General features: G+C 42.8%; 1 protein-coding gene across 3 annotated transcripts in view; it reads right to left on the bottom strand.

Annotated features, from left to right (window-relative positions):
* Positions 1 to 22879, bottom strand: part of KIF13A (kinesin family member 13A) — a 733240-nt gene that overhangs the window by 259204 nt on the left and 451157 nt on the right. For all 3 annotated transcript variants that reach the window (XM_069218350.1, XM_069218331.1, XM_069218342.1), the window contains one exon: positions 11794 to 12004. In XM_069218350.1, the coding sequence (XP_069074451.1) occupies positions 11794 to 12004 (211 nt within the window). The remainder of the gene's footprint in view (positions 1 to 11793; positions 12005 to 22879) is intronic.

The raw sequence follows: 22879 nt of genomic DNA, 5'->3' as shown, positions 1-22879 counted from the left end.
TGCTTCAATGTGGATTCATCTTTACCATTCGTCTGGATTTTTCACGCATCACCCCTGGGATGTCATTTTCTTCATCGATGCTGCACCGCAGTAAGGATCAGACGCATCACCTTTCCTGCGAGGAAAGAACTGGCACACGGACAGCCCAGTGGGAACAGAATCGACTATCGCCCATCCGGCGGGAAAAGAATTGACACATCGCTTGCTTTTCTGACACATCACCTCCTTTGCGGACCACATTGTCTTTGTTTTTTGACGCATTCACAGCACTGTTTGTTATAACAATACAATCACTGATTATTCAGGATTAAGACTCTTTTAAACTTTAAAAAGTAATATTTCTACTTGTGAATGTTGAAGTTTTTGTTGTTTTGGTCTTGTTTTCCAACAGACAAATTTGGTTTTTTTTCTAAACTGGTGTGGAGTACTTTTGTGGTGTTTTCACTCTGTTGCTATGTGTGTACGAATACTTTACACATTGCCTTTGAAATAAGCCTGACTGCTGTGTGGCTCCCTTACCCTGAGAATCCCTACTTCGACAGAATGCCCACCACTGCCAACGAGAGAATGAATATGGAAAATGTCACTTACCCAGTGTACATCTGTTCGTGGCATGTTCCGCTGCAGATTCACATGCTGTGCATACGTCTGCCATCTACTGTTGGGCTTGCAGTGTTACACGTTGTTTTTCTTCGAGGAAGTGTTTTCGAGTCACAGGATCGAGTGGTGACTCCTCTTCGGCTTCATTGCGCATGGGCATTCACTCCATGTTAGATTGTTTTCCCGCAGAGGTTAAGGTAGGAGAGATAGAGTATAAAGAAAAGAGATGTCCATGCTAATGGAATGGTGTGTATATATATATATATATATATATATATATATATATATATATATATATATATATATATATGTACGAATGTGGATAACTTAAACAACTACAGGCTTCTGGGAAGGTGGGAGGGTGCATGTGAATCTGCAGCGGATCATGCCACGAACAGATGTACACTGGGTAAGTGACATTTTCTGTTCAATGGCATGTGTAGCTGCAGATACACATGCTGTGCATGGACTACAAAGCAGTTTGTCCTCCCATAAAAGTGGTGGTTAGCCTGTAGGAGTTGAAGTTGTCAAATAATGTTCTGAGTACAGCTTGGCCTACTGTGGCTTGCTGTGTTGCTAAAACATCTAAACAATAGTGTTTAGTAAATGTATGTGGTGTTGACCAATTAGCTGCTTTACATATTTCAGCCATTGGTATATTTCCTAAGGAGGCCATTGTAGCACCTTTCTTCCTTGTGGAATGTGCTTTAGGAGCAACTAAGAATTGTCTTTTAGCTTTAAGGTAACATGTTTGGATGCATCTTACTATCCATCTTGCTAAACCTTGTTTTGAAATGGGGTTGCCAGTATAAGGTTTTTGAAAAGCTACAAATAGCTGTTTAGTTTTCCTGAATGGTTTTGTTCTACCTATATAGTACATTAGAGCTCTTCTAATGTCTAATGTAAGTAGAGCTCTTTCTGCTACAGAATCTGGTTGTGGGAAGAAGACTGGTAGTTCCACTGTTTGATTAATATGAAAAGGTGATACTACTTGAGGAAGAAATTTAGGGGTAGTTTGTAGTACAACTTTATGTTTGTGTACCTGTATGAATGGTTCTTCAATAGTAAAAGCTTGAATTTCATTAACTCTTCGCAATGATGTAATTGCGACTAAGAAGGCAACTTTCCATGTTAAAAATTGCAGTTGACATGAGTGCATAGGTTCAAATAGTGGGCCCCATAAGTCGCGTAAGCACTATGTTTAAATTCCAAGAAGGAACTGGAGGGGTTCTGTGTGGAATTATGCGTTTTAAGCCTTCCATGAAGGCTTTGATAACAGGCACTCTAAATAAAGATGTGCACTGTATATTTTGCCAATATGCAGAAATTGCAGTGAGATGTATTTTTATGGAAGAGAATGTTAAATTTGATTTTTGCAAATGAAGCAAATAACATACAATATCTTGTATTTATGCTGAAAGAGGGGCAATTTGTTTAGACTGATAGTAATATACAAATCTTTTCCATTTGTTGGCATAGCACTGTCTGGTAGTGGGTTTTCTTGCTTGCTTAATTACTTCCATACATTCAGTTGGTAGTTGTAAATACCCAAATTCTATGATCTCAGGAGCCAAATCGCTAGATTGAGTGTGTTGGGATTTGGGTGCCTGATTTGCCCTTTGTTTTGTGTCAAGAGATCTGGTCTGCTTGGGAGTTTGCAGTGTGGTACTACTGACAGGTCTAGTAGTGTTGTGTACCACGGCTTATGTGCCCATGTTGGCGCTATGAGTATCAGATTGAGCGTGTTTTGACACAATTTGTTGACTAGAAATGGAATGAGTGGGAGGGGGGGAAAAGCATAAACAAATATCCCTGACCCATTCATCCATAGAGCATTGCCCTTGTATAGGGGATGTGAGTCTCTGGATGCAAAGTTTTGGCATTTTGCGTTTTTGCTGGTGGCAAACAGATCTATGTTTGGTGTTCCCCATTGTTGAAAGTATTTTTAAGTACTTGAGGGTGAATCTCCCACTTGTGTGTCTGTTGATGATTTCTGCTGAGAACATCCGCTAGCTGGTTGTGTATCCCTGGAATGTATTGTGCTACCAGGTGAATTTGATTGCGTATTGCCCATTTCCAAATTATGTGAGTTAGGAGGGAGAGTTGGGACAAATGTGTCCCTCCTTGTTTGTTTAGGTAATACATGGGGGTCATGTTGTCGGTTTTGATCAGGAAATTCTTGTGAATAAGGAGAGGCTAAAAAGCTTTGAGTGCTAGGAAGACAGCTAACAGCTCTAAGTGATTTATGTGTAGCTGTTTGTGTTGTGAATCCCATTGTCCTTGAATGTTGTGATTGTTGAGGTGAGCTCCCCAGCCAATCATTGATGCATCTGTTGTAACTATGGTCTGAGGCACAGGGTCTTGAAACGGCCGCCCTTTGTTTAGATTTGTGGAATTCCACCACTGAAGGGACATGTATGTTTGGCGATCTATCAACACTAGATCTTGAAGTAGACCCTGTGCTTGTGACCATTGTTGTGCAAGGCACTGTTGCCAGGGCCGCATGTTTAGTCTTGCATAAGGAACAATTGCAATACATGATGCCATCATACCTAATGGTCTCATGACAAATTTGACAGTGTATTGTTGACCTGTCTATTTGTGCTAATATATTGTGGAATGCTTATATTCTCTGCGTATTTGGACTTGCAAGCGCTTTTTTTAGTATTTAGTATTGCCTCTAAATACTTTTGTATTTGCGCAGGCTGTAGTTGTGACTTTTGGTAGTTTATTGAGAACCCTAGCGTGTGCAGGGTTTGTATTACATAATGCACATGGTTTTGACACTGCGTATGACTGTTTTATTTTATTAGCCAATCGTCTAGATATGGAAAGACATGTATGTGTTGTCTTCTTAGGTAGGCTGTGACTACCGCTAGGCACTTTGTGAATACCCTTGGAGCTGTTGTTATTCCAAAGGGTAACACTTTGAGCTGATAGTGCTTTTCTTGAATGACAAACCTGAGATATTTGAGGTCTAATGTTGCCATGAAATCGTGTTGCTGAAGTAGTGGGATAACATCCTGTAGTGTTACCACATGAAAGTGTTCTGACAGAATGTAAAGATTGAGGGCTCTGAGATCTAATATTGGCCTTAAGGTGCCACCCTTTTTGGGAACGAGGAAATATAGTGAGGAAAATCCTGTTCCTACTTGATTTTGTGGCACGGGTTCTATTGCTTGTTTGAGTAATAGAGATTTGACCTCTCCTTTAACAGACTGATATGGTCTGTGGATAGCCTGTGTGGTTTTGGTGGAATGTTAGGTAGAGTTTGTATCAATTCCCCTGATCCCCTGTATTGTGTGGTGTATAGCGGAACCTTTGGCAGAACCCTGGCCTTTGCGGTGTCTGAGTCTTTACGCAATTTTTCAATTGCAGTGTCCACCTCTGGGCCGAAAAGTAGTTTTTTATTGAACGGCATATTCAACATCGCTTGTTGAATTTCAGGTTTGAACCTGGAGGACCTGAGCCATGCGTGCCTCCTGATTGTTACAGCAGTGTTGACGCTCCTGGCAGCTGTGTCTGCTGACTCCAGGGCAGACCTAATTTGGTTATTGGAGATGGCTTGCCCTTCCTCTACTATCTACTGTGCCCTCTTTTGATGTACCTTGGGGAGATGCTGAATTATACCTTTCATCTCATCCCAATGTGCCCTATTGTATCTAGCCAACAACACCTGTAAGTTGGCTATTCTCCATTGGTTAGCGGCCTGGGTTGCCACTCTCTTCCCTGCAGCATCAAATGTTCTACTCTCTTTGTCTGGTGGGGGTGCATCACCTGACGACTGCGAGTTTGCCCTCTTCCTAGCAGCGCTTACTACTACTGAGTCTGGAGGGAGTTGCGGAGTTATATACACAGGATCAGAGGGAGGTGGCTTGTATTTCTTCTCTACCCTGGGAGTTGTTATTCTCGCTTTGACAGGCTCTCTAAAAATGTGATCAGCATGCCTGGGAGCGACTGGTGTGTTGTGTGCGTGGAGGAGAGTATTAAATAAAAAACTCGACCCTCCAACTGTTCAGTGTGCATGGTGACACTATGGTATGCTGCAGCCCTAGCTAGTACTTGATTGTACCCTGTGCTATCTTAAGGTGGTGAAGGCTTTGAGGGATAGCATTCTGGGTTGTTATTGGGAATGTGATCTGGATCATAAAAATCCCATGGATCTATATTGTCGTGCTGTGAATCAAATGAATGTGATGGTGACTGCATAGGTGTAGGGCTGGTAGGAGGAGAGATATGTGGAGAGTGAGGAGGAGACTGAGAAGGTGAAAATTGAGGAGGTGGAGGTCTCTCCTTTGTTCTTGGCACTTTAGCTGGAGGCTGTGCAGTGTCCAATTCCTCCTGAAAGGCTAATTTCCTCTTTGGTTTTGGAGGAGGTGCAGTCAAAATTCTATGATAGGCTGCATATGTGAGTCCTCCTCAGTAGATTTTTGGCTTTCTTTAAGTGCTTTTGAAAGTCCATGCTCCTCAGTGTAAGCCAGATGTTGGTCCGTATAAGAGAATTTAGCGTGGCACGAGGACAGAATCAGAATGGAGTTCGGTCCATGAGGCTTTCACGCAGTCGGCCCAACTCGGCACCGACGCCCAGAAGAGCGAGTAAAGATGTTTGATCCGATGGTACCGAAGTGTCGAAGGAAGGTGTAACGCGATAGAAAAAATACCGATGAGAAATAAAGAGTTTTCAAGCTTTTCCGAATCGAACTGTCGGAGCGAAAGGAAACACGTCCGAACCTGATGGCGGAAAGAAAACAATCTAACATGGAGTCGATGCCCATGCGCAATGGAGCCGAAGAAAAGTCACCACTCGATCCCGTGACCCGAAAACACTTCTTTGAAGAAAAACAACTTGTAACACTACGAGCCCAACACTAGATGGCAGACGTTTGCAAAGCATGTGTATCTGCAGCTACAAATGCCATCTAAAAAAAATATATATATATCTCGAAGCAGTCCTCTCACTGCGCACTCCTCGGCTGGTGCCTGCATCAGGGATGGACCAATTCCCTGTGATTAATTCCTTCCAAAAATAATTAGCAGCACTCCAAAAGACGCGTTTCGACTATCACAGTCTTACTGTGATCAAGACTGTGATAGTCGAAACGCGTTGGTGATGAGGATGCTTGTTCTGAAGAAGAATAAATATTGATACAAAGTCTTTTGGAGTGCTGCGAATTATTTATTTTTGGAAGGAATATATATATACATATATATATATATTTTTTTTGTTTTTAATTACCTACTGGCAGTTGCTAGCAGGTAGTTATAGTTATGTTTGCTTTTCCATAGAAGGAGTGTTTTCTAATGACTTTGGGCTCATTTGACGAATCTTCACAGAACTTTCCCACCCCAAAAAAATTCTTCCGCCTTGGGTGATCTGAGAAGCAATGGCCAAGAAAAAAAAAAAAGGGTGGGGATCCCAAAACTCCAAAACTTAAAATATCCATGCATTTTCCGTATACTTCTTTAATACAGGTTTTAGTAAAAACAGCTGAACGGAATTACACAAAATGAGTCACAAAGCTAGACCTTGGTCCGCAGATTGAGCTTTTCGTGATTTGATGTATTCCGCTCAGTAGCTTAAGAGAAATTAAGGGTCACATATAATTGTATATTTTGGCAGTTGGGTTTGAGAGTGTCTTGCGAGCCTCCCATGAAATAAAAAATAAGGCCCTGTGATTGGCCGAGAGGCTTGTTTTTTCCAGTCAGCCTTCAAGCTCTCACAGTAGTGAGAGGTTCTTGCTTTGCTTTGATTGGCTGGCACGTGGAATGTTAGAACTTAAATGGTGTCTATTACTGTTTACAGTGAAAAATTGGAGCATTTGTGGCAATTTTGGGGTGGATCCTGTGCTTGAAATTACACTCCCTCTGGGGTGGGCCTAGCAAATTACATTTATATAGGAGGGGGGTGTGACACCCCCTCCCTAATTCTTTAGAAGGCCCAAGGGACCCCAGCACCCTGGGGGCAGAGTAAATAATAAGGGAACCCATCCCCTGGGTTGATTTCTTTTTTTTAATTTTTTTAGGGGGAGGCTGTGTGCACTCTACCCGTGCCAATATCAGCCCCGGGGACCATATCCCATGGGACACAGTGGTTCCCTGCCGGCACGCTAGAACATGCCATGAGTTATGTAATATGTGAAGTAATAAGCAATGCATGGCGGGGGCTCAAGGCATAGTTACTCAGCTAATCATACCTTGTGAATTTCAGTGTTTTTTATTTTAAAATGTTACCTTGTAAATAACATTTGGATCTAATTATAATATAATTTTAACCATTGTTTATTTGAGTGAATTTCTTCAATGTGAAGTAAGATATTACTACCATTCCTTGCTATAACATCACTTTAACCTTTGGATTTTTCAGAGAATTTCTAAGCTTTGTTTTTTACTTAAGTCACTTCAATGCTTTTTCAGTGAATTTCTATGTTTTAACTGATTTTAACTAGTGCAGGAGATAGAGAGCAAAGATTATTTATAAAAATGAATAACTAAAACGAAATTTGAAATCACATGTATTAAAAGGACTAACTGAAAACATGTGTTAGAAAATAAACAAGTAGCTTTAAAAGTGATTGACATGGTGTCCACTACCACGAGTTCTATGTGAAAAAATAAATGCTAATGAAAATGTATGTTGATTAATCATAATTATATGTACTGAAAAATATTAATTCTTAATGTATTACAAAACTAATGGTTTGAATTTATATTTAAAATTGTTTTATTTTGTTCATGTCTTAGCATTAAAGAAAAGGCCTACGTTTTAGTATTTTCTAGAAGCACTATGTTCAAATGTTGCTGCCTTCACTGAAATGTTTTGAAAACATTGTTTTATTAAACATCCTGTGTAATTTGCACAGTGGAAATTATTCTGTTCTGTTCTTGCTTCACTTGTAGTATTTCCTCGAGATAATAATTTTAAGTTTTAACAATGGACTTCAGCACTCAATATCATGTTCTATTTTGCTTTTTACAATGTAATATATGCACAGAAGCTGCTGACCGGAGACAAGAGAGTGACAACGTAAACCAATCCAAGACGTAGTACTAAAAGAAGATTTACTTCAGAGATGCAGAAAAACCTGATTGGCTGTAAATAGTCTCACCCCATAGTCTTGTCCAATAGAAGCTTAGTTAGTAACTTTTAGAACTTAAATATAGCAACGTTTTAGGTGATGTAAGTCTGTTCCAGATTTGTGCTGAGCTTGTTTGGAGCTAGATGTGTTTCTGTTTAGATGATTATAACAGTTCAGATACATTAGGCCCTCCATTACTGAACTGTTGTCTCATTCATGTTCCCGAGGCCGACTAATGAAGGCCTGATGCTCCAGTGCTCTACTGATGAAGATCCTGTTGACTGCTTGTAGGAAAGTGTCACTGTTGGCATGGTTACCCCCTCACATTTTGCCTAGTGATGATGCCAGTATTGATTGGAAGTGGACTAGCACACTGCTAACCAGGCCCCAGCACCAGTGTTCTTTCCCAAAACTGTATCTTTGTTTACCCAGATGGCACAGCCCAGGCACACAGTTAAGACCCCTGTAAAAGGTACCCCGTTGCTAAGGGCTCTAAGGGTTGCAGCATGTATTATGCCACCCTAAGGGACCACTCACTCAGTACATGCGTACTATCTGGCAGCTTGTGTGTACTGGTGGGGAGAACAAACAAAGTCGACATGGCCCTCCCTTAGAGTACCATGCCCACAAAGCCACTGCCTGTGGCATAGGTATGTCACCCCTGTAGCAGGCCTTACAGCCCTAAGGCAGCAGGGTGCACTAAACCACAGGTGAGGGCATAGCTGCATGAGCAATATGCCCCCACAGTGTCTAAGTCCATTCTTAAACACTGTAAGTGCAGGGTAGCCATACTGAGTATATGGTCTGGGAGTTCGTCATTACGAACTCCACAGCACCATAATGGCTACACTGAATACTGGGAAGTTTGGTATCAAACTTCTCAGCACAATTAACCCACACTGATGCCTGTGTGGGATTTATTGAAAAATGCACACAGAGGGCATCTTAGAGATGCCCCTTGTATGTCAGCCAGCCTGGTAGTGTAGGACTGACCGGCCTATACCAGACTGCCACTTCCAGACGAGTTTCTGACCACATGGGGCCTTTTGTGCACTCTGTGGTCAGAAACAAATCCTGTCCTGGGTGGAGGTGCTTCACACCTCCCCCCTGCAGGAACTGTAACACCTGGGGCTGAGTCTCAAAGGCTCAAGCCTGGTGTTACAGTGCCACAGGGCACTACAGCCAGTAGAGATGCCTGTTGAAAATTGCAGTGTCCAATTCTAAAAAAGCTTTTTGCAATTTTAAAGTAAACTGTGTACATTGTTGATTCCATTCAAAGTTCTAAGTATGTAGAGTACCTTTCATTTAATGCACTTACCTGATAAATGAATCTTGTGGTTCTAGAAATAAATTAACAAAAGATATTTTTCTATACAAAAACCTATTGGTCTGGAGTTAAGTCATTGAGTATGTGTTTTCCCTTATTGCTTGTGTGTGTAAAACAGATGCTTAACACTACCTTCTGATAAGCCTAACTGCTCGACCACACTACTACAAATAAAGCATTAGTATTATCTATTATTGCCTCCGTCAAGCCTCTTGCACACTTAAGTCATTTTGATATAGTATATACAGAGCCAGCTTCCTACACTGCTGTCTCATTTAGGAGAAGTATAACCAATGTGCATGTGTTTTCCTTGCAGGTTTTCTCCCTCAGAAAATTCAATCGTTTATTTTTGGTTAGAGCTATAGTTAGATGTTTTCAAATAAATTTTTGACTTATTTTTATTTTTGCATGAAGCTCAAATGTGAGTGTCTATTAATTGATTCATTCATTCATCTGCATACATTAAATGTAATTGTTTCTTTTATTCACTTGATATTGCTGTTATTCTGTATTGTTTTCTTGGAGTGTCTAATTATAAATGTTTTAGCTAGATTGAGATTCTGTAGATGCTTTGGACAGTCTGTGTTGTTTCTGTACTTTTATCATTTGGTCTTGCCCATCATCTACGCGACTTTAACATTGCTAATTAAGGGCAATAAATGTTTAAACTATACTAAACTGATGTGGTGACGCATGGCCACTTAGGTCATGGTGTGAATAAATTACTGACTGCAAACTAAATATTTTGATTACTTGAAGTTATATTTGATGGTTATTGATCCTTTTTGTCTGCTTGGTTGATTTCTTACTCCTGTCCGAGTCAAACGATTCGACCTCTGAAGGTAGTATATGTCACTACCTTATAACGTGACACTTAACCTGTTATAGGTGGTCTCAGGGCCTGCACAGGTGTACTGGCTTTGCTAAACGATCAGAACACAAAAAATTAAAAGGCAAGCCTCTTGACTTTATCAGGCAGTCACCACATCAACAGGTGTAAAGTAGATCTATGGGTTTAGTCAAAACTTCACCAGAGTAATCCAATATATATATCTTATTAAAACACATAGCACAAAGGTAAATAATAAGTGTCACAAACTGTTTAAAATAAAGTTTTTTTGTTGTTTAGAACAACAATAAACATGAATTTAAGTCTAGTTTTTAACACTATTCAGACCACAAAATGCAGGTACAGAACCATACTACAAGGGATCTCTGCCCTCCCGAACTGTACTGTAGAGCCAATGTTCCAGCTCCAGGGTGCATCGAAAAATAAAGATAAAGAAAAACTGTCCTGGTGTCAATAATTCAGTGACCCACCAGACTTATGGTTAGGTGTTTGTTTCAATTTCTAGTCATCCAAAACACTTCAGCAGTACCTTAGTGGTGCCCCTGCCCTACCTGGAGCACCACAAGGGGTGAGATGGCCTAAGAAGCACTTGCAGAGAATAAAAGTGCGCTCCGTTGATGTAGCAGAGAATATTAGAAGAGCGTGCTTCTCCCGCTGCTGTTTGCGAATGTGGCTTTGCAACACGTTTTTTTTTGTGTGGGTTCTCCGATCACACCTAGGGCTACACAAGGAACCCACTACTGTGCTGCCCAGTTGGCTCCCCGCTCAGCTGCCACTTCTGTTTGCCATCACCTATATTTTCTCTACTGCATTGGGCACCCTGCTCGACATGGGCACAAGGACCTTTGATATCCCACCACCACTTTGGTGGTATGGCATCACTCTCACCATTCTCGCTCCTAACAGCAGGGCCCAGAGATGGGGTCTCCAAAGTAATGAGACATTCCCCCAGGCTCTGGCCCAACCTGAGGCGATTCATATTAAATTGGATGGGGGGGGGATTACTGCAGTATTGTGGACAAAATAACTATTTTCTGCCCTGGGGTATCCCTATTCAGCCCCACTACGTTTTTTTTGTATAATATATTTTTGTTTTAGGACAGAAGGACTGACTCACTGAGTCTTAAAACGACTGACAATCATATTTCATTTTGAAGCAGCAGGCCAACCAGATCTTATCTTTTGGTCAGCCGGTTCCATGGTACTCCCGCATCTCTACATATCTATACATTTGAACCCTTACTTTCACAAAAACTACTTAGCAGGGTTACACAAAATCATGCTATCTTGGTAAAGATCTAGCCACATTCAGTGTAATTCAGCTCAACTGTTTTTGGTTCTAACATTGTCTGAAGTCCCTATGGGAAAGATGGGGAAAATGCTTTATGGACCCCTCTCATTTTTTAAAGGAAGAACAATGTGGATAAGTACTGGCAACACTAGCGTGTAACTCTCCTTTATTCTTTTCCAATAAGTCTTCAAGCATAAACTGGTGACAAAAGGAGATAGTTAGAGAAAAGGCCATTCTTTTAAAAGAAGTCATGGGAAACCCTTTTGTAGACCATCTCTAATTTGCCCTTCATGAAAAGCAAGGAAGTAGGTTGTAATAACTCACCTGGTATTCCTGCATTTGAGGCTTAAAAAGTAATGCATGAAGCACCTGCTCCTGGTGCAGCAGGTGTTTCGTAAATGAGTGTGCTAAATCGTGTTGAGAAGAAGTAGATTTAAGAAGGCATATTCTAATCTCCTGAGCGTCCTCTGACTCTTCTGGAAACAGTCAACCTTATTTTCCGAGTTCACACTTCTTTGAGCTAAGCTCATGCTTACTACCCCTTTGGTCACCTCAGTGAACCTACCTCTACCTCCACACACACATCCCGAGGAATCCCCGTGCACATCCATCTGATGCCACATTCACTGCCTCCTGAATTCACGCTCACCTTTCCTCTGTCCAGAAGTTGAGTTTCTGCTGTGCTGTCTGGGAAGAGTACAGGAGCCTATCACTGCTGTGCTGGTGATGCCTCTCGGGAGAGAGCTGCTGCCTGAGCTGCTCCAGTTCACGCTCATACATCATCCTCTGTTCCTCCAGAGCATTTTGCTTTTCTTCTAGATATTGCTTTTCCAAAACCTGAACAACATTTTGCACTGGATCTGTAGAGAGACAATATGAAGTATTTTCTTGTTAGTAAAACTGTAATTGCAGAAATTTATGATGAGAAGAAAACATGCAGATACTTAGCGTAGCATACACGGAGTTAAACCTGTTTATAAAACAACCAAATTACAAATGTTTTTTATTTTAATACAAAATTATTTATTGAAATTAAAATTTCAAATATCATCTAGATAATTACGCAATTGAAAGCAAAGAAATAGTCCCATAGTACTAACTTGACAAAAATAGCAATTTGTTTCTGCATAATAAGGAGTCTTTCACCCTAGCACCTGGGGATATTGGTTATATGTATCTTTCAGAGATATTTTTTCTGCTCATGTAATAATAACTACCCTTCAGGAAGTTGATGTCCTTGCGATACTGATGATTGTTTTTTTTTTACAAGTTCACTTAGATAATAGGCCTTCAGCGAGATGAACAAGTTACTTACCTTTGATAATCCTCTTTCAGAAGGTTACTTTATTTTACTGCAGATTCCTTCCCTTTCGAATATCCCAAGGTGCCAGACTGGATGCAGAGAATTTTACCAGCAATACTGCCTCACACCAGTAGATAGCACGTGGGGTGCTGCAGTGACTCTGTATGGCTCCCGGAAGTGATGTAATGGAATCACATAAAACTACCACCACTCCGAACAGATGCTATTTTCATTTCATATAGCTTTCTTCTTCCATGCCCTTAGACAAGAGGCATAAAACAAACAGACACTGTGCTGATCGAAAAACTTTGGATTTTTTTTTAGATATTAAAGAGGCTACTCCACAGAAAGCTGTGGTAGGATACAGTGAGGAACCTGTAGTAAGAAAGAGAATTCATCAGAATGAGCATTGCAAAGATCAGAAAGTTGCTCTTCTGATGAATACTTCCAAGCGCAGACTCCTCACCTTTTCACTGGATACCAAAGCAGTAGACTTACACCATGAAGTCATGCAGGACTGGGAGGGTCAAGCCACCATCCTTGTGAACTAGACTGTCACTTGACAGTAGTGCCTGGTGAATGTGTGCATGGATGCCAAAGCAGCAGCCTGGAACTGTCCAACACCAGAACAACCCAGCCAAAACCTGAGTAGCGGCCTTGGCTCTGGTGGGATAGGGCCCAATGCAATCAGGAGGCTCCTTTTTGCACAGGACTAACAATCTAGACTTGGTACAATTCTTAACGGCGTTTCCCTCCTTATCATCAACAAAGCTGATAAAAAGGTCCAGGGATCCTTAGTGCACTCTATTTAGGAGCTATGGGTTATTTTGGAGTCCAACTGGTGAAGCCTCTGTTCCTCCTTAGAGGGGTGTGGTAGAGAGAAAAAAAATCAGGGAGCGTGATGGACTTTTCTACATGGAAAGGCAACACCACCTTTAGTTGAAACAATACGGGAGTCAGGGAACAAGGTGGCGTATGATGATAGCACTGAAAGAATCTCTAGCTCACTGACATGGCACGCAGAAGTAACTGCAATAGCAAACAGTGTCTTAATGCCAATCAATCTCAATTAACAATTGTGCAAATGTCAAAGTGTATGCACATCAAGAATGCAAGGACCAAGTTAAGGTCCCATTGTAGCACAACGAAGGGCACTAGAGAAAACGTATATGGGATCCCATTCAAGAAACCCATCACGCTTGAATAAAGAAGGTTGGTCAGGCAATGTAGAAATGCTGAAAGTTGCAACAAATATCCTTTAACAGTGCTCATACCAAAGACTTGCTTAGTCAGTGACACAACAAACATCAGACAGCTTGGACTAAAGAGGGTAACTGGACAGTCTTTGCAACAGGCCAGGATCTTTGCACAATAACCAGAATAAATGTATTTGGTAGACTGACACCAAGTCACAAGGATACACTACTACTGCAGGCAGACCAAACCCGCACAGTTGGTGTCACTCAATTTCAAAGAATTGAGGAGTAGTTTGTGGAGATTTGGGAAAAGGACCCTACCCTGTTGCTGAGAAAGGAGATCATACCAAAGAGACGGATGGAAAATGTTCATGCTCAACCAATTGGAGTACCACACTCTTCTGGCTCAATGTGGGGCTATTAGGATAAGTCAGTTCAGTTCCTCCTGACCTTCATCAGAACTTGAGGCATAGGTGGTAAGGTTTACAGGAGACCAGAGCCCAACGGCAGAAACTCCAGCAGGCAGTAATCACAACACTGAGCATTCTCAGTGGTAGTGAAAAGACAATGTCTACCCAGGACATGGCCCACTGAGCTAACATGCCTTGAACAATATAAGGACACAGTTATAATTTGTGTCCACTTAATGTCTGTGGAGCTCCTCCACCCAGCACTTAGTGAGCTCACGTAAGGATTGTTCATTTGAGAGATCCCTTGGAGATCGAGCCAATACCATAGTCGCAGAGCTTCTTAGCACAGGACTCGAAACCCCAGTCCCATATGGCTGCTATGTTGTCCATCAAGACCAAACCTGGTTTCTCCCCGCTGGAAGGCCTTCTGAGCCAACTAAATAGCCAGAAGTTCCAGGATGCTGATGTGGTGCCTCTGCTACAACCAAGGACCAAAGCCCCCTGACATCCATTGCTTCTAGAAAATAGATGTTGTCTGAGAGTCAACCCCAATGCTGTGCCCATTGCAGGCTGAGAATCCACAGCAGACCCTTATGTGTCAACATGCATGATGAATTAGCAGGCTGCCTATGGCCAGAAAACCTCAGAACTGTCTGCAACAAAAAAAAAAGATTATGCCCTAAATGTCAGGACCATACCTTGAATGTCCTGGGCCCGTTGTTGGGGTGGGAAGGCCTTGAAAGCCACTGTGTCCAGCATAGCCCCTATGAAGTGAGTCTGTGCTGAGACTGTATAAGATGCAATTTAAGCTGGTGAATGGAAAATCCCAGAAATTACACCTGGGCAACAGTTGTCTCAGAGTGGTCCCTGAGTGACTGCAGAGAGCCAGCTTTCAAAAGTCAGACCTCGAGGTACAGAAATACATGCACCCCTGAGAAGTGAACATGTGCCCCAACCACCAACATCACCTTGTTAACACTCAGGGGGTTAAGGTGAGGCTGAAGGGCACGATGAATCGATGGAAGTGTCTGTGGGACTGCATGAAAGCATGTGAAAGTGGACTTTCTGCATGTCCAAGGGTATTATCCAGTCTCCCAGATCCAGGGTAGAAAGAACTTGGGCCAGAGGAAACATATGTGTTCAGAAATTGAAAGTCTGGTTTCATTTAGAGTCCAGCATCTTTTTGGGCACCAACACATATCAGAGGTAGCACCCCCTGTTTTTCTCGTCCTTGTGGACTCTCTCTTTATGGTCCCTTTGCGCAGCAGTAACTGAGCTTCCTGAGCAACTTATGGAGGCATGATCTGCCGAAATCAGAACAAAAACTGAAGGGGCCAGAGGGGGAGTGGATGTATGCCGTACCAATGCTGATAAACCAGCAGCATCCACTGGTCTGAGGTAAATGCATGCAAACTGGATAGCTTGCAAGGAATTCCGCCTCTCACCAACCAGCTATGTCCATGACATTGAGGGGTCAGGAGATGGGCTGCTAAATCTAAGCAGCATGGATGTAGTTGCAGCATCCAACAAGGATGACTTCTGTCTTTGCTAGTGGTCATAGCTAAAGATCTATCACTTCTGCAGGGCTATGAACTACTCCAGCAAAATAGGCACTTTGAGGTCTGGGCTTCCAGTGAGAAGTCCAACTCTGTCTCAAGGGGAAGTATCCCAGCCACTGGCATTTTGTAAATCTAAGTATAGGCCAGCATCAATGTAACGAGGTGGGAACCCACCTTTTCTTTATCATCCTCGTCATGTGTGCCATTTTTGAGGGTCCTGATCGACGTCCGATTCTAATCTAAATAACTTTCAGCCTATGGTAGTACTAATACTGAGGGAGAGGTAAGCAATTTTTCAAATATAGAGCTATGTCTTGGTTATAGTACAGTGAAAAAGACCAGAGTGGACTGATGTCCATTCCATATCCAAAAAAGGCATAAGGGTCAGACTTTGAATAGGCTCCACTGGATTTGAAGCTGGAGCGGGTGGGGCATTTAAGTGAGGGTATGGGCGGGCACCATAGGGGGCCAGGCGGAGGCCCAAGAGGGTGAGTCAGCACTGGGATAGGCCCATCAGTGCAAGTCTGACAGGGACCCCTGCAGTTGCATAGGGTTCAAAGTCTCTCCAGAGTGAGCAAGCGTTCTCTGGAAAAATATTACAGTGGGATTCTCAAAGCCTCTATCAGCTGTGAGTCAATGGCAGCCTGGAGAACCATGGGCACACCAAGCTCAGAATCAGAGTAGGCTCTCAGTGAGAAGTGAATGGGGAGTATGAAGTCTGATACTTTAAGTGATGACTATGCAATTTCTACCCACAGTGGGAGGGACAGGACAGTGACAATTCTTGCTTGGTTTTCTCATCTATATGGCTACACTTTTCTCTCTACTTCAACACTGACCTACTGGAGGATGTTGAATTTGAGTAGTACCAGATCTAGAAGGGCCCGGGCCTATGACTTGCAGTGGGAGCATGTCTGTTGTTTGGAGGGCAACCTGCTCTTCTTGTGCTCAGTGACATACAGTTAAACCTTCGACCACATGAAAACCCTGAGGTGTCTGAAAGCGCATTTGTTGCAGCACTTTGATATGCACTTAGATTCTAGATATCAAAGGCAGATTTCATGCAGATCCATAATCAACTCTGCTTTCCACAGCACTTTTTAAAGTCTCTTGTCAGCAGGAAGACACTTCCCTAGCACTCCACTTGGAAATACGAGTTTAAACAAAAGTGTGGGAGCAGAACTCCAAATTCATGTCAAAGCCAACAGAAAAAAACACATTAGACATCATTCAGGGGTGAACCTACATATCGCTCTATGCCATAATTTCTAGAGGCATCATGAGGCTACTGCCAAGCCTAATGGTGCCAACATTTAAGTACCTGTGAGCAATCACTAGGATAATCTCTAGATCCAGTCTGATGCCTTGGGGAATAAAAAAAGGTGAGGCATCCGCTGTTAGAATCATCGATCAGAACACTAATTTTGCACCTACTTCAGACTAAACTGTCTTTTGACACATAATTCCTTTCAGTAACAATCAAATGTAGCCACTAAAAAACCCGCTAAAGAACTATTGAATCAATTTTAAATTTGTGTCACACGACTGTCACCTATAACAGATGTTCTGACAAAGACAATGTTGGCTCACTGTGCCAATCAAGGTTATCCTGTTCAGTAATTGTAGATTTGTAAAGGTTGTCAGAAGCTACACTCTGCAGAACATGAGAGAGACTTTAAGAAATGCAAAATCAGCCACACAGCTAGTGTGTAATAACCTCTCCCCCTCCGTCAGAAGCACAGTTACCAGAAATGGAACAAATGAATATAAGCTAAACCTTACAAAATGTGGTATCTGAATACGGCAAAAAGCAGTGAACAACTACTGGATTATTAGCAGCATGCCATTACCAAAATGTAAACAGGGGGCCAAAGGGCCATGGCCGAGGAATGTGCAAAGATGGTGGGTAGAAGAGCCTTGCATCCGAAGACAGGGCTGACTTTAGCGTTGCTGGCGCCCTGTGCCACATTCTTTTTTTGGCACCTCCATCCCACGACCACCACCTCAGATTCCCTCACTAACACCCGGCAAATGTGCCCCTCATATCTCCATAGCCCCCCTTTCACTTACATTAATTTTTTTAAAGCACTTGTAAAGGCTGGCTTTACTAATCCACTCGGCTATCCACATAAAACATAGCTCTGTCCTTTACAGCAGGCATATTAACCCTCTAGGCTACTTTATGGAGACTCAAAGCTGCATAGACAAAACTTCCATCTCTCTCCCTAGCAGGAACATTAATCACAAGAGGTATCTTGACATTTAAATTTTTTCCTGAAGGCTGAATGCACAAGGAACTTTTCAGCAGGTGCCTTTAAGTCGCAAGTTTCGAAGTTATTGCTAAACAGCGCCCCCAATGAGGTCTGCGCTCCCCAATTCAGGTCAGCACCCGGTACGACAGCACCTCTCCAAAGCTGGCACTGTCTGAAGGAGAACATGAAGCTATTATGCTATTTATTGCCAGAAAAGAGTTGCTTTCACCCTTTGCCAACTTTCAAACAAAGCGAACCTGGCAGTTTTATACTCTCACTCTAACTATATGTTTTCCAAATTTTAGCAACATGACTGGAAAGAAAAAAGTTAGGTAATGAGAGACTCCTCAAACCTTGATCAGACACTAGTCAAAACCAAGGAGGAGGGTTACACAAAACCATTAAGGATGTGCCTGTAGCTTGACCTCCCACTTCCTATCTTTTGCGCACATTGAGACTGCTCCACAAAAAGTTAAGATTCCAAGATAAGTAGGTATACACTTACAATTCTAGAGACAAGTCCTCAAATGTGGAAAGGTTCCAGATGCAGGTGTATATTACTTAGAAGCTGTGAAACCTCTGCACAGAAATACAGGGTACTTTTATACATTCCTGCCATATGCTTGCTCTCCCTAACACTGTGTGACCACACTTTGGGGGTTGTGCAAGCATAGGGCAAGAAATTAAATACATTTCAGAAATATCTTTCAATTTTCAATCCAGTTTGAACTTAATGTATGCATTTTTATTTATTTGCAGTATTATCTATGGAGACAATAAGGAAAATGTTACTTATCAAGTAGACATCTGTTTGTGGCATGCAGTGCTGTAAATTCACATGCTGCGCATACTATTGCCATCTAGTTGCGCCCAGATGTGTGCAGGTGGTTTTTCTTCAAAGAAGTCCTTTGGTCATGAGGTACTGAGACTCCTCCCTTGCTCGTAATGGGCATGGTCATCAAGTCCATTGTTAGATTCTTTCCCCCGCATGGTGGCTGATGATACATTCTAAAAAACGAAGTGATGTATAGAGAGATGTCCATGCAAAAAGAGGAAAGTAAGATAGAAAGATTATTGCAATGGCCACAGGTATCCAGGGAGGAGGGTGGGTGCATGTGAATCTACAGCAGTGTGTGCCATGAACTGATGTCTTTTGGATAAGTAACATTTTCCGTTCAAGGCATATTGGGCAGTAAATACACATGCTGTGCATAGACTGTAAAGCAGTTCTCCCAAAAAGAGTGGTTAGCTGGTGGGTGCTGCAATAGATTGAAAAATTATATGGAATACTGCCTGGCCAAAATTGGCTTGTTGATGGGCTAGTACATCCACACAGTAATGTTTGGTAAAGGTGTGTTGTGTAGAATAGGTAACTGCTTTGCATCTGTCAGGTATTGGAATGTTTCTCAGAAAAGCCATGCAGGCTCCTTTTTAGGGTCGAGCCTGCGTTGCATGCGCTCGCGCATGCGTATCGCAGCGAGACGCTTTAGTTATTAGAAAAGGGCTTGCAGCCCTGTCGACATCACTTCAGTGTTTTTTATTGGTTCGTGGGCTTGCCTATTAAAATCCGCTTGCTTTCATTAGTCGAAGGCATGCACACGTCATGCCATTTCCGGCGGCTAGCCTTCCTCAAGCGCATCGACCAAGTACAGAAAACATGCGAGGCTCTCTGTTTTCTGTCTGGGTCATGGACTACTTTTTCTCTATTTTACTAGCGCGATTTCGCTTGGCAGAAGTTGAGCGCTTTACATAGTTAATTGCACTTTTTCGGGTACGTGCATAAATACACTTTTGCCGATAGGTGAAAAGTCGGGTTAGGAGTTTACAACGCTATCAGCTCTAACATGAGCAAACGCGAGACCCGTTGCATTGCAAATGCTTGTTTGTGAGTGGAGTGGGATCTAGGAGGAATGAGCAATGTCCTCTTAGCTTTAACACAGCATGTCTGGATGCACTTTACTATCCATCTTCCAATACCTAATTTGGACAGGGCCTTAGCTATCTGGGGTTTGTAGAAAGCAACAACGAGCTGGTGTCTTTCTAAAAGGTTTAGTCCTGTCAATGTAGTACATAACTGCTCGCTTAACATGCAAAGTATGGAGAGCCTGTTCTACAACTGAATCAAGTTGTATGGTAAAACAGGGAGTTCAATGGATTGGTTACGGTAGAACAGAGAGACCACCTTAGGAAGGAATTTGGGATTGGAGCAGAAGACAAACATTTATCTCTGCATACCAAGAAAACAATGTTCTTCCAAGGTTAGTGCCTGAAGCTCACTGACACGTCTCAGTGAAGTGATGGCAACCACAAATGCCACCTCCCAAGATATAAAGTGAAGGGGGCAGTAATAGAGGGGCTCGAATAAAGGGCCCCTCAGTCTTGTCAAGACAATGTTGTGGTTCCACGTGGGGAAGGTGAACCAGAGGAGGAATGACCCGCTTAATACCCTTCATGAAATCCTTAATGCCTGGAATGCTGAAGGGCAAAATGTGTTGTCTGTTATGAAGATAGGTGGCCACAGCAGCTAGGTGTGGTCATGTGGAAATGAAGGCCAAACCCGATAATTGCAAGTGAAGTAAGTAGGAGACAATATCCTGCACTTGGGCTGCCAAAGGATCAATGTGGTTCGATTGACAGTAGTGGCTGCGTAACAGACACAGGTGGAGGGTCTATCTGCTTCCTTGAGTATGCTTATGCATTCAGGTAGAGCAAAGGGTTAGTAGCCTTATCCTCCCTCCTTACACCATTTGGGAGGGGGTGGCAAGTCCAAAGCTTCTTAGAAGGATAGCTGACGCTTGGGAGGGCTGAGAGTCAGGTCCCTGGGGGGTGCCCAGGATCCGGCCAGTATGAGTAGGATGATGAGATATTTCCACCTGCCATTGATCTCCTCTTGCAGCCTGTGGAGGATCTGTTCAACAACACCCAAATCAAGGCCAGTGTTTGATGTCAGCAACAAGGTTCTTGGCTCTGAGGCACTTTTCAACTTCAATGCCAAAGTTTTCATCTCCGATAGGCAGGTCAGCAACAAGGAGGACCCAGCTGGCGCACTGTTTGTTGGCCTCGATGGCTTCTTTGGTGCCGAAGCTCGGCATTACGTTTTAAGGTGCTGGTAGATACCAACAATGGCCCAAAGGTAGTGGTACCCCATCAGCCGGTCTCTGAAGCTTCAGAATGACAGGACGATCCTTATGGGTCTGGCCGGCGTGCGAGCAGTGGCAAGGAAGAAGTATGTACTCATAGCAGGCTGCACCAGAGGCAAGTCCTCGATCTCCAGATTGGAGTTGAAGCTGTAAGTGGGAGAAAAGGTCCCCTCATCTGAGGTTGAAGACTGTGGCCAATGTTTGCCCACGAGGTCCTCGGATCTAAACAGGTCTGATGGGTAGTCTCCTCTCCTACGTGACATCTCAAGACGTTAGCCCGGCGGTCACGGAGAGAGTTCTTGGAGTAGAAGGGGGAGAGGGCCTTGCAGGTAACCTCGACAGAACCCAGTTACAGACCTGACTGAGGTCGGTTAGAGGGTACTTCACTTGGCAGTGAGGACGGTAACGACTGTCAACACATAGTGGAGAGTCGTGGGCGGAAAATGGAAAGAGGCATTGAAAGGCCTAGGGCTACATGGGCCGAAGTCGACCTGAAAGTCACCCGGTCAAGTTTGATCCATCAACCCAAGATGACAGAGTGTCAGGACCGAACAGAGCACTGTGACCGAGTGGAGCCTGAGAGCACACGTCTGAACCAGACGGCAGAAAGTAAACAACCTAACAATGGAGTCTATGCCCATGCACATTACCAGTAAGAGGAGGACTCACATTATCTGGTGAGTCAAGCTTCTTTGAAGAAATACAACTTGCACACATCCGGGCCCAACACTAGATGGCAGGAGTATACACAGCATATTTATCTACTGTCACATATGACTCGAACACAATCTTTCTTTTCTTGAATGTACAGATATTCCTTCCTGATAATTGTAAGGGCCCCTCTTTTTCAGTTTCTCTCTTTCAAAAAATTTCAAGGTCCTAATGCTGGTCATAACCAACCCCAATTCTCCTCTGTCATACAATGCATGCCCAAAGAAAGTATTTGACTATCTTGTACAATCACCTGCAAACTAACTTTGTTTCTGCACGATCAACTAAATCCAGCAGACTCTTGTGCCTTCAACTCTTGCTGTCACCTCAACCACAGGCACATCACAGCCTTGCGCATCAGTGCCAATTCTTCTTTCACATCATTTTGTACAATGTGCTTAATTCTACAGCCCCATGCTGCTCTCATACTAGTCTTCATTACTTAGACTTCCACCATCATGCCACCTGTCTTTTTTAAACCCTCAAACTACTACAACAGCAACTCTAATTCCTACATTCACACTGCATTATCATACTATCTTTAAATAAATAATCTAAGTCTTTTACCTTCTGGCTTTTTTGGATGTTTTAATTATATTCCCATAGTCTGCTTTTAACCCATTAAGTCATATCCATTTCTAAAAGCCTGGCTTTGACAAAGGCTTTACAGCTAAACAGAATAATTCCACTCTACCTAACAAAGTTCACATCTAAGCTTCAGGTCGTTTCCAATTCTATAGAGCCTCCTTCAATTGCTCTCCACCTGCCAGCTCCACAAACGACTATTCTGCAAGAAGCTAAAAGGCTGCTGGGTTGGAAATGTAACTTCAAGGCATATGGCTATGTGCACTTACCGTGAGTGCCCCGCCACATGTGAAAGTGGTATCATGACTCTTTCGATGGCCCCACAATGATGCTAATCTATTTTGTGACCTGGAGGGGCACCAAGCATGCCTACATAATCAACATAGGACTGAGGTACTGAGTAGATCACAACTGTGATCGCAGCATACTACGTTATGTTAACTGGTAGTCTTGACCAGACCTTTTCTGATGTTAAAGCAGAGTGTGGTCTACTGACCTCTGTTGTGAAAAGTTCTGCTATCCCCCCCCCCCCCCACACACACCACCACTAATACTTGTCCTAACATTACATGTGCCTGT

The sequence above is a fragment of the Pleurodeles waltl genome, chromosome 2_1, assembly GCF_031143425.1.
Source record: "Pleurodeles waltl isolate 20211129_DDA chromosome 2_1, aPleWal1.hap1.20221129, whole genome shotgun sequence".
In the NCBI taxonomy this organism is placed as follows: domain Eukaryota; kingdom Metazoa; phylum Chordata; class Amphibia; order Caudata; family Salamandridae; genus Pleurodeles; species Pleurodeles waltl.
The sequence above is the reverse complement of the archived record's forward strand: the minus strand, read 5'-3'. Positions and strand labels throughout refer to the sequence as shown.